We start from the raw sequence: 13268 nt of genomic DNA on the forward strand, positions 1-13268 counted from the left end.
CCAATTCTCAAAAAGGTAATGCTTTGAGTTAATCCCGATTTAATACATTAAAGCTTGTGGTTGTCATGTCACAAAATTTGATAAAGTTCAAGGGGTGTGAATACTTTTGCAAGGCACAACAGACCTTTAGCTTTTATTGATGTCCGAAGTATAACTTTTGTCCTTTTGATGATTTTACACCATAGTGACAGCATGATTACAGATCCAGTAAGTTAATATCCATACAGCGGAAATCTAAAACTGACTTGATTTCAGTTCTCCCCCTCACCCCAAAAGACTGTATAGCGCCAAGTATTAATCACAAGCTGTAGTGATCTTTTAAGGCATATCCGACTTCTAAGCAACTGCTACTTTTGCAGGTTATGCTGAAAACTTCTGCCAGTTTTCAATTTGTTTCTGGTAAAGGAATTGCTAAGAAGAAAAAATCCCAGATATGCAGTGAATCTGCTCCCGCCCGCCTCAGGCTACGTTTTGCATGGGGGATCGCATTAGTTCACTCTGATCACTTATCAGTGAGTGACAGCTCTGACTTGCTTATGCCCCTGAAATGTGTTTTTATCTTTTTAGAGGTATTATTATTTGTTGCTTTCTACCCTCCGCTTGAGCTGTGAGTTCAAGGCAGCTTTGCTGTATGCGGTGAAAGGACAATCGAATTGCCTGCCCTTGCCTGTCAGGTCTGATCTCAGGATTTTTTTTCTTTGCTTGTTATGAAGGTATTTCCATTTTATTAAGTTTTTCTTTTTTTGCCTCCCTTTGTCGCTCTGGGAAATTTGCATACCTCTATTCGCAGGGAAGAAAGTAATGACAGCAATTTCTTTTCTTTTCTCTCCCCTACTAGCCGTGTGAGTTCTTCGTTTAGTGGCACCTGCGAAAGCGACAGGCGCGGGGATGAGAAGTGAAAGAGAGCAGTTGATTAAATCATCATCAAGTCGCAGCACAGAAAGTCAATTCTGCTCGCCGTCTACAATGATATCCTTTTATCTTAAAGTAATGAGCTATGGCACTTTTGCATCGGGTAATACGATGAGTTCCATTAGCATGTTCCATTTGCTTCACAAGCAAGGGCAAGTCATTCCAGCCGGCTTCTATCTTGGCAATCAAAGCAATTGGCTGCACAGCGAGAGAGCAGAGAAAAGAGAGAAAAAACATGACAAAAAAAAGAGTAGACATGTTTTTGTGGATCACATCACAGTAGAAGAAACTAAAGCGATGTCCGTTATTTAAACTCTTCGCTCACTGGTGTTTCTTGGTGTGTGTTGTATGGGAAAAAGAAGGTGCTAACGAGTGCTTTGTCACACTACTGATGTCACATTCATGAAGATCTGATACCAATTAAGCTTGACTGCTGCTGCATTAGCTAGCCCTGCATGAGAGGCAATATAGAAGACACACAAAGGAGACGCCCATTTGTAACCAACAATCAACACATGCTTTATGTGGACCATGTGGTACTTTTTTGTCAAATAAAGAAAAATATAGCATTATATATATATATATATATATATATATATATATATATATATATATATATATATATATATATATATATATATATATATACATACATATATATACATACATATATATATATATATATATATATATATATATATATATATACATACATACAGGTATATATATATATATATATATATATATATATATATACATACATACATACAGGTATATATATATAACCAGTAAGCCTTTTTATCTGAAAAGTAATGCTAATGGAGTAGTTGCCACATAGTTGAGAGGCATTGCAAACAAGATGCTTTCCCAAATTTGATGTTTATGAGAAAATAAATAGGACCAGGACAGCTCTCTTATCCACAACAGTGAAGTATTAAATATGGTGGATGGCACAAGTTGACGTTCTCTTTTCAAATATAAGCAATTTGCTGACGGACCTGCTGTGGCCTTTCCTCTGTGGTGTCGACTGTGGTCAATATGAAATGGCCAGCGGCAGAGAGCCACTCAGAGGGCAACCAAAAATACTCCGGTCTTTAGCTAAAACAAAATTAGCAACTCCGGCTAATAAGAAAATTAGGGACACTAAGAAAATATCATACGTGCTTAACAGTTTAATGTTAACAAAGTGTGTTAGATCATGATCTTAGGAATTGTATGTCTTAATACAGTTTGTGAACACAAGCTGAAGCTGAGAAAAGTCTACCAGAGATGCAGCAAACGTACAAGAAACACAAAGTGAACATGGCTATTTGATTGGACCAGATCCTTGCTTGCACTTCGGAAATATGTTTTCCAACTGAATCTGCTACTGAATCACGTTTATATCCTTCCATCAAGCTTATTAACACTTCTAGCAGCTGTTGTCTTTTCAACAGAAAACACCTTTAAGGTGATTTTTATCTAGGTTTCCTCTGATGTGTTTTCCACTCGTTGATTTTGCAATAATTAATACAACCAAAATATTTTCCTGCTCTTGATGATTTTTTTTTCTGAAACCACCCAATGCCTTCAGAAAACAGTTTAATACAATATTGAAAATGTTATTAAGCTTTATTCTTCCAGGTATCAAGTTTGAAATTTTGTGTTGTGACAACCGTGCTAATATGCAAAGATGATCTGCACTTGTCTGTCATTATCCACATTTATTCCGTCAGTTCTGACAGGCTGCGGGCTGCAGGTCCTCTGCATACCACTTTAAAATGGGGGTGGAATGCTGTGGGTGATAGCAAAAGAGTGAGACAGAAATGGAGCAGGGGAACGTCTGAGGAGTGTTTGCCCAGTGCGTTTATTGCCTCTGCATAATTTATGAGCTGCTGGAGCTGACCATCATGGCAGTGTGCCGCAGGCAGCCCCTGGGGCCGTGTGGGACAGGCCTGTAAATTGGATGCAATGCTCCTGCTGAGCTCGCAAGGCCCCCGTTTTTTCACCATCCAGCCTGAGAAACAGATCAGCCTCAGAGCCAGCCAGCTACCTTTGAGTTAAAGGAGATAAAGGGGAAAAAATAACAGGCAGGGCCTTCTGTTGCACACTCCCTAGGCTGTCAATCATCTCTTCCTCCTTCCTTCATTCCTGCTTTAATCGCCACCCAACAACCCCCCTCCCCCTTCACTCCTACCCACATACTGTGCCAACCCCAACCCGCAATCCCCCCCAGTGCCTTCTTCATTACTGACTCCAGTGCTTCTGTGCGCCTCAGCCATATGCACAGCGTTGAGGGCCGCCAGTCACCCAGCATCGCACTAATTAGTTGATAAAGAATTAAGTGGACCTTGAAATTGAAATTGGAACGAAAAAATGAAATCCAGCCACTTTTTCTTCCCTCTATTACAAAGTTCCTTCCTCCTCTTGTCATTGTGCCATTGCAGGCCTCAAGCAGTAACTCTCATCATGAAACTATAATTCTACTCGTTTCAATTTCCAGCTCGGTCTGATTCTTGTATAGGTTTCTGTGTTAACAAGGCCACAGCTGCTCAAAATGAATATGTTCTTGTTTGCACTAATGAACTGATCTGATAGTATTTGTTGACTGGGGCTCTGAATATGCATTAAGTTTGCCATTAAGCTACAATCTGGCACTCATTTTATGAGCAGGTTTTATATAAACAAAGAAGCTCAAAGGGCTTCTCCTAATTTCTTTCATGTCCTTTTTTTTTTTTTTGCAGTGTGACACTGAGACTGACCAGGAAGACAAGGTAAGCCTGTTACGCTCAGCGTACACCACTGACTTTGCTGCAGGCACAGGAGGATATCCAGTAGGCCTAACATTCAAAATGAGACCATCTTTAAGACTGAGGATTTAATGTAATTAGAATTAAACGTCATCTTAATAAGTACTAGAAGGCCTTAATTACTTGCACATTAATTATGAATGACTTAATGAGAAGCAAAATCTAAATCTAACTGGGTTTTAGGGTTTGGGGGATGTTTTAAATGAAATTGCTGTAACAATCTTGAGTGGTGATTTTTTTTTTTTTTTTTGCTCAAATCATAACAGTTACTGAAGTATTTTTAGTATAAGATCCTGGTATTTTTACCCTGTGTCTTGTCTATACTTCTGTCTGTTTTCTTTCTGTCATCTTCTTATTTAAAGGAAATACATCATCTTACATTTCTATTCCCGCAATCTTACAGTTTGTGACACTCAGTTTTTCTGAATATTGAGAATTGAATTTTGTGAAACATAAAATCCATTATCCCTTTTCCATTGCAAGGCCCAGGATTTAAAGCTAGAGTGATTTTTCCAAAAGTTTTCCCTGGTCCCTTTTTAAAAAAAACTGCGCATGCGCAAAACCGTCTTACCTGCTCTTCCACTCCTCAGTGGGACCGCGTGAAAAAAATCTCCCAAATCTACTCTGGTCTTATTTGTTTCTACTGCAGTCTTCTTATTCTTTTCATAAACTTCTACACAATTTGCTTCTTGTGACTCTCAGCCATGTTCAAAGTATACACAGTGAGAGCAGCGGAGCTACAATAAACGGCTAACACCAAAGCTAACCGCTAACCTAGCCGCCAAGCTAACTGGATACATAAACACTAGAAGTGCGTGTGCGTAGCCAACTAGCGGAAACTAACAAGGTGTTACGTGAGCACGTCATAATGATTGCCATGTGGGACATACAATAGATAAGGTGAGTTTTACAGGGCTCCTTTTTCTGCATACACAATGCATTTACTATTTTCAGGATTGAAGAAACAATTTTACCCAGTATAACAAAAAGTGTTTCTGAACAGGATTCCCAGCTATAGCTTTAAAGCATCACGTTTTGTTTTGCACACATCCTAAAACTATTTTTTCTGATAAATTCAGGGTACAAAACTGATAGGTTTGTAAAATCATCATCTCCTTACTACTTTTTACTCCCCCTTGTGGCGGACAATTTTTCTTGTAGCACACAATCCCGCCAAGTCCTACCCTCAGATTGGTACCTTTTCCCATGAAAGTAAAACGCGTGGAAAGTGAAATCCCCCATATGGAAACACACGGTGGGATTTTGATGTCTAATGGAAAAGGGCCTATATAGTGTATGTATAGAATTTTGTTTTGTCAAAACAGATCCTATAATCTAAATTATATAAAGGATCTCCAAGAGCCAACCTGTATAAATGAAGCTCAAATAAAAAATAAGTATATAAAATAACAGTTTGAAAATTACTGCCTTCCTATGGATCAGGACAGAGCAGGTAAGTTTTGCTTTGAGGTCACTGTCCTATTATTTTCATACCTAATGACCATCTGGGTATGGTCATTTATTCTGTGCTCTTTAAGCAGTGAATAAGTGACCTCAAGTGGTCAAATAATTATTAGCTGATTTATTAAAAAAAAGCAGGTCCAGCTGCCATCTGTTGGAGCCACTCCAAGTATTTTACCTGCTGCGCTCAGTGAATTTTCATCAGTGCAGACAAAACGCCTGCATGAGATTAAGTAATATTAGTATCGGGTCATTACTGTGATATTTCAGTAACACTCACTTACTTTCTAAATATTGTAATGGCCATGTCATGAAATCATTAGCCCATCTTAGCTGGAGATTAAACCGCGTATGCTATAGCATCAAAGGTGCAGAAAAGTGATGCTGGAGCCTATTTTAATTACAACAGCACGGTATGTCTCTTTAAAATGTCATGCAGATACGGAGTAATGTGTTGGGATACAACCAAAGCCCTCCTCTACCAGGATATACAATGTTCTCTCGCAGTTTAATAATAGACCAGACCCTGGATCCAACAGAAAAAGATATTTAACAAGTTATATTCATTTAATCCTTCTGTGAACTATGTAGAGACAATAACTTCACTGAAAGTCCTTTTACCTGCAGTACAAATCTTGCTTACATATAGTAATCCAGAGCCTCACACAGGCTTTTTTGGCAGGTAGCAGTGATCGGCTTTATTTGGACTATAAACTGTAATATCAGCAAATGTTTTCATTATAGGTCACAAATTTATAAAATAGATTGTGTCATGTTTATCCACTGTTATACATAATCTTGAAATTTCTTCTCACTTTCAGTTCAGTTTGTTTATAAAAGCATGGCCTATTTTTCCAATGTCCAATCTCAATATTTCCTATTTTTGGTCATTTAGAATCACCAAAATATTTTTAATTTGCTAAATCCATGAACAATGAGGGAGATTTCTTTCAAACTGTGACAGTTTCATACCCTAAGATTACTATACCGTGTATAGTGATGTAATGTTGATCATAAAATGCCAATTGGTAAAAGTTGTCTGAGGCTCCTCATAGTATGTCACCCTGAACAACCTTTTTTAACACTGTCTCCACAGTTTAGATATGATATTTAATGAATAATGAACTGATTGACAATAGGAGAGAAATGCTGTGTCACTCCTAAAGTAGTTCAGTATGAATGTAGTATGAATGCCTGGCTATCTTCATTTAGTATTTAAAACGTCAAATAATTAGCCTGACTTACTCCATAGTTTTGAAAGGGAAAACAAGAGTTTTACTGCCTATATATTCTACCTGTATGCATCTAGATACATCAGTTGGCTGGACCAAGGAGACAATAAACATGGTAATGAATTCCTGAATTTTTATTGCTGTTTTAGTATTCACAAGATCCCAGTAATGGTAAGCATCAATAAAAGCTTGATCCAAACGTTTTTTAAGGTTTGAGTGCACCCTAAAGATTCTAAAAGCAGCTTTATCATCCACTAACTTCTAACTAGAGATCTAGATGCTCTCTAATGATTTAGTAATGCCATTTGCTTGTTGTGTTTAGACTGTGCGGCAAATTGAGTCATTACTCAGTGTTGTCGATTTAAATTGCTCCTGTCTCAGTGGCAATTCCTTTTTGTTTCAGAGAGAGAGAGAGAGAGAGAGAGAGAGAGAGAGAGAGAGAGAGAGAGAGAGAGAGAGACTGTAATCCCCCCAGTGACTCTATTAATTCACCATGGCTCACGTTACGCTCCTGATGAACAGCCCCGACTACACCTTCCTGTCATTGATTAATTGTGTATTAAAGTAACAGAGGAGTGAATTAGTAAATAGGAGACCCCGATGACTTGAGTTGACTCACGTGGTCTGGGGAGTAATTGGAGCTCCCGCTTTACACTTTTACCCCCTCCTGAGTCCACACCACCTATAGCCCTATCTGCTCCTGCCAGGCACCTGGCGCACCCCGCCCACTGACACTGCTGTCATTGGCATTCTGTGGGTGACCTGGTCTGCTTTACAACACCATAGCAGGGAAGGACATAGGAGAGCAGAGTCATTTTAATGGGTCAAATGTATTCAGATGAGAACAAACATGGCTTATTTAGTTTCCCTTCAAAAGCAGGAAATGGAAAAAGTGTCCCCAGGAGAAATCACGTCCTGCCTGGTGTAGAAGCCCTCTCCCGTGTTGGAGAGAGCTGCCAGGCTCTGATAAGAGACAGCTATTCACATCTCAGAGTGCATGTGCAGATGATCCTTCTTGTGTGTTTTTGTGTGTCTGAATGTGCTGGAAACAGCCAGAGCATTTGCTCATTATAAAGTGACCTGTAGGACGGGCCCCCTCTAACGTGACATGTTAATAGCGTTCCGGGAGACAGGTGGGAGGAAGGCTCACTGCAACTACTCGTCACACACGGCTGGCATTATTAGCTCTTTGTGCATTATCATTAGCATTTCTGTTTAAGGGTTCCTAACCAGTAGTTTTCTGTCTCTGCACATGCATAAGGAAGGACAGTCTGAAGAGGCAAGTTCCTGTTTTAATGCTCTTAGAGGAAACATGACAAAATAATTCTGTGTTTCATGATCACATTGATTGGGTTTTGTTGGTCCTTGGTCACTATCATGTAGCATAAACTCTAATTTTCTTCTGAAAGATGCACTTTAGTCTCTGTAGTCTTGAGAACCCTTGTACAATTACACATTTATAGACTGAAATGGGTTTTAGAGTTCGGGAGTTAATCCATCCATCCATCCATCCATTTTCCGAACCGCTTTATCCCTCATGGGGTCGCGGGGGTTGCTGGTGCCTATCTCCAGCGTTCACTGGGCGAGAGGCGGGGTACACCCTGGACAGGTCGCCAGTCTGTCGCAGGGCAACACAGAGACAAACACACACACCTAAGGACAATTTGGAGAAGCCAGTTAACCTAACAGTCATGTTTTTGGTCTGTGGGAGGAAGCCGGAGTACCCGGAGAGAACCCACGCATGCACAGGGAGAACATGCAAACTCCATGCAGAAAGACCCAGGGGTGTACTTGAACCCAGGACCTTCTTGCTGCAAGGCAACAGCGCTAACCACTGCGCCACTGTGCAGCCCGAGTTCGGGAGTTAAATCCCAGATAAAAATCTTCACTCTTGTCGTTGGACAACACACTAAAAGAGCCCAAAGCATAAAGTTGGTTTAAGGTCCATTCAGATCCAGTACAAGCATTGGTTCTGGGTGATCTAACCAAATCTTCAGTTATACCTGCTGAGGAGGGCTGCTACAATAACACAGCATAATCAGCAACTTTAACTCCAAATAATTGTCGCCTTATCAAATAGTGTTTTATGACTGCAATGTACCACATGAAGTTGTAGAGGCAGTGAGATCTTCATTGTTTGCCATTGTTTGTTAGATGAGTTTTTCAAGCACATTGAACCATGCTTCAAGAAAAAACAAATTACGAGGGACGTGCAGTAGGAAACATTCAGAGAACCTCTGGTGGACACTGTCCAATTGTCACAGGGAAACAGTGAAACAAGAACAATTCCTGCTGCTTTTGCCGTGTTTCCTTGTGTTGTCAAGATTTAAACCTGGGAATGATATCAAGTCCAATTTTACCATGTTCTTGTTGCAAGTTAGATAATCACCAGGATATGCTAACTGATGTGCACAGAAAGAAGCAAATTACAGTACTTTCTAGCCATGCATGCTAATGACGGTATATTCCTTTGTTTAACATGCTCACTAACAGAATTTGTTAAATTAAAACTGTCAGAATTGAAAAAAATTATTATTCAAGCTATCACAATATCCGAACTTTATGACAGCCATATTGGATTTTGGGGCTCTGCTTTTAGAGAAATCTCTGACTTTCCCATTTGGAGTTTTACCTTTTTTTTCGCTTTTATTTAAAAAACACGGTAAAATAAAAATAGGTCCATGTACTGTTCTTCTGTTGTTTTGCTTCCATAGTACTTGATAGAAAAACCTTGAGAACCACAGTAGTAGTTTTGCCTTAAATGGATCACAGGACTCTGTGCCATGAAGCAGTAATCAGTGTCCAGATGCCCTGAGTACAACTTGTTATAAAAATGAACAGAGACATATTTTTGACCCATTGTTTATGTTCTTATGATGTCACTGCTTTTTTTCAGTTTGCTAACATGTTAGTAGCAGTAGTAATTAGGAGAAACACACAGTGGGGAAGTTGACATCTGATTAGGCACACTTAAGGGCAGTTTCACTCATTTTAAGGAATCTGGACTACTTGTTAAGCTCTAGTTCAAAATCTGAAAGTCAGCCTATACATTTATCTTGCTTTCTGTGAATATTTTTTGAATAGTAGTTTAATGCTGCAAATCAGACTGGCGACCTGTCCAGGGTGTACCCCGCCTCTCGCCCAGTGAATGCTGGAGATAGGCACCAGCAACCCCTGCGACCCCATGAGTGATTAAGCGGGTCAGAAAATGGATGGATGCTGCAAATCCACATCACATTTTAGGAAAGTGAGATTACATTCTGTTTCTAATTTTTCTTAATTGCCTGCTGATCTGTGTATCAGTGTATGAATATGTGTGTCTTACTGAGTGCAATTGGGTGAATTTGGCTATAGTATGAAGTATCTTGAGTGGTCAGTATGACCAGAAAAGCGTGACACAAATTATTCCATTTACCATTTCATTTTATGCCATTTTAATTGCATCCAACCATATAGCTGTTTCAGCATAAATGGCTCAAGTCTTAAAACAGCACACCTTGCTCCTGCCAGTGACATTTCTATGCAGAGCAGTTTGCTGAAGCTCTGAGATGCCGTTATGTTTACTTACTAATTTGATATGACTTGTTGATAAGTCAGCTCATAACATATTTCATTTCATTGTGTTTCAATACATTGAAAAACCTCTTGCCATTGATAGCACTGCTATAGATAACAGCACATAGCATGACACAGACAGACACGGAGCATAAGCAGCCAACACAGTCTCTCTTCACTGTGAGCCTCATTGGCTGAAAAAGATTCTTTTTAGGTCATGGCTTTCAAGGCCTAATTCATAGCTCTGCTCTATGGTCCACTCCACTGCAAAGCTTCTGTGTTCAGTTTAGATTTTTGTGACCACAGTGACTGTACTCCCAAACAACAATGATGTCAGTTTTTCAGGGTGGAAAAAGGGACAAGAGATCTTCTCTTTTCCCAATTTACATAATTTTGTTTTCCCGATACAAAGACTGTATTGATATTCTGGGGAGCAATCACTTTATTCTTTCTTTTCAGTTCCTCTCTTCTTCTCTTCTGAGCAGAGAGTTTACAAAGCACATTATAAACCCATAAGAGGCAGTATATAAAATGATTAAAAGGCAGGGCAACAAATAACTATTTCCCCTCCAAAACATTTGTTTTGCAATCTAGTCATACAAGATATGTCAGGTTACAGGTGGAACAAGTTTGCAATTGAATGACCTCTGCCTCATTAGCTTACATCGCAAAAACCTTGCACTTTAACAGAGTTGTCTTTTCAGCTTAGGGCTGGACGATAATCAATAACAATATATATTGATCGATAGACGTGTGCCACGATAGGAAAAAACAGGGTCGATAAAACTTCGATAGACAGTTTTCCTTCCTTCCTTTCAGCCTATCATATTAGTTGATGCTAGTCACTACTTCCTCTCGACCAATCGTAGTCGCGGACCCAGGCACGCCGTCACAAACTGTCGCCCTCTCAAACCACAACACAGAGCACGTGAATATTTCGCAGCAAGGAGCGGCGGAGTAAACGGTCCCAAAACGGGGTTTTACTAGTTCGCCAGCCTGACAGAAATAAACCAGTGATTTGTAAAACAAGGAACCGTTAAAGTCTGGTTACGCAACCAACTTGTTTCATCACGTAAGCCGCTCACACCCGCAGAAGCGCGAGCTTTGTCAGCCCCGCAGCCGCTCCGCGTCATCCTTGGAGAAATGTTACGGAGCTTCTTCCAAAACAAAGAAGGTATAGCAGCTAAACTGGGCTCCCTTCTTTGTGATAAAATGGTATTGGTATATTTATTTTGGTCATTTTACGGGTCACTTTAGTTTATTCTTTGTCAGTATTTAATAACATAACTCAGGTCTCTTAAGTTATTTTTCTAAAATTCTGTTATGGTTAAAAAAGTTGGTTAACTAAAGATTTAATTGTAATTCTGTGTTTGTGTTCTTTATTAAAATTAAATCATTTAGCAATATCATAAAATGTCCAGGACACCTGCACATAAAATATGGTTTTAAATATTTTCAATAATTATCGATATCGATCAATATGCATTTTTTTATCGATAAACTTTTTTTCTACATCGTCCAGCCCTATTTCAGCTTTAATGAAGTTTGTCCACCTGTATCATCTATGTCAGTGGTAGTTCTAAAGAGAACCTAACATTAACTCTGCAAACTACAATAAATACTGCATCATTGTTTCACTGTTAGACAGATGGGAGACGCACTCTGAAAAATACCCTGAGTCTCAGCTTGTCTCAGCAGATTATTTAAAAAAACTCCATAATACTTAGAGTAAATAATGTAATCCATACCTTTTCATGTGCTCAAGCTCATTTACTGAAAAATGCATACACTGGAAAATCTACTAAATTGTTCAGTAGTTTTACCAGTGGTGAATTTCTGCAGCTTTGTAATATTATCAAGTGCTCTCAGACCTGCTTTGTCTGGACTTGTAAATGCTGAAGTGACTTTTTCCTCCCTCATAAGTGGCACCTTGAAAATGTCAGACCAACGTTTTAATCTAAACTTGTGCTGAATTTCTGATCTGCAGGGTCTGCCTTCCCCGCCTTAGTGTTTTTCCCCCCATCATTATAAACCACACCTTCCATAAGCACTATTTACTTTCTACATCAGCAGACACTAGCGATAAATTCTATTTTGAAAATGTTTTGCATCTTTCTAATGAAGCTTCTGCAGAGCGCCATAATTCGCTGTGCTCCGCTCTTATTGAAAACAAGGTGCTTTGGAGCAGCGCGAGGAATCTGTTTGTCCTTGACATAAGATAAAGATCTGAACTGGTAATATATTTGCTGTTTCTCTTCCTTTATTGTTTTGCTGTGTTTGCCCTCAGGCAATTACACCAGAAGAGTTGTGTTTCTCAATCACTCAGTAGCACTGTACATAAAACCATTTTATCTCCTCCTCTTACCCCACATCACCACCAAGCCCTCCCTCTTTTCACCGCAGTGGGAAGGATGAGTAATAAAAAGGAGAGAGCAACTTGTCAGCATTAAAAGATTATGTGTTTTGCCCCCTCCAAAGGAAGAGAGTGGTGTTTACAGGCTTGAGTGGGTGCTCGCTAGGCCGAGGCTGAGGCTGATTGCACTAGAGTACCCTGTCAGCCAGTGATTTGTCATGTACTTTATCATCCTTGTCACTCTGCGGAGCGTTGTCATAGGTAACGTTCCCGCCTGCCCCCTCCCCTCTTTGTGCTTTGTACCCAGTCAGTGTAGGAAATTTGTATTTACTTTGGGGGAGTGTAATTTGTTCCTCATGGATAATATGACCCTTAGCGGAGCCGGATCACGGGTTAGTTGAAGTGATATTTTCCGGTAATGGTAGTCGTACATCATGGCTGTCAGGCCGGGTTAGGAGGCGAGCACATTACAGCTCCATTTTAGCACTGCAGGCATCTGGGATTATTTTCCATAACCAAGTATGACATGACCGCTCTGCGGAGTGCATTAAATTTTTACTAGCTTTTTTCTCCCTCCCCCTGCCAACTTCTGTGGCGTTTTTCCCCTGGTCTTGGTCTCGGGGCTGCCATGTTGATGGATACCCCCAGAGTCCCAGTAGTCCTGGCCAAGGTTAGCGGGTGTCACAGACCTACACCGTTCCCTCCATCCAATAACCAGCAAATCCCTGCTCCCTCTGAGGTGCACACCACCAAGTCCAACTTACGTCTACACCCACATACAAAGAAGTAATTCAAAGACGAGAAGAAAACAGAAGTGTAATATTCCGCTTTAACAGTTCAATTTCTAGTGTCAAAAGAAGAAAAATGTACCTTAAGAGGTTTTCCGTCAGAGGTTTTAAAGAACGCCTGACAAACAGATAGATGGGCTTTGCGGAAACTTCTACATCTCCATGAATAAAACTTTCT

General features: G+C 39.9%; 1 protein-coding gene across 12 annotated transcripts in view; it reads left to right on the plus strand.

Moving 5' to 3' along the window:
• Positions 1 to 13268, plus strand: part of auts2a (activator of transcription and developmental regulator AUTS2 a) — a 436359-nt gene that overhangs the window by 302771 nt on the left and 120320 nt on the right. For 11 of the 12 annotated variants that reach the window (XM_036143442.1, XM_036143441.1, XM_036143446.1 and 8 more), the window contains one exon: positions 3636 to 3665. The exons of the other annotated variant lie outside the window; for it this stretch is intronic. In XM_036143442.1, the coding sequence (XP_035999335.1) occupies positions 3636 to 3665 (30 nt within the window). The remainder of the gene's footprint in view (positions 1 to 3635; positions 3666 to 13268) is intronic. 12 annotated transcript variants of the gene reach the window in all.

The sequence above is a fragment of the Fundulus heteroclitus genome, chromosome 11 (genome assembly GCF_011125445.2).
Source record: "Fundulus heteroclitus isolate FHET01 chromosome 11, MU-UCD_Fhet_4.1, whole genome shotgun sequence".
Taxonomy (NCBI): Eukaryota; Metazoa; Chordata; class Actinopteri; order Cyprinodontiformes; family Fundulidae; genus Fundulus; species Fundulus heteroclitus.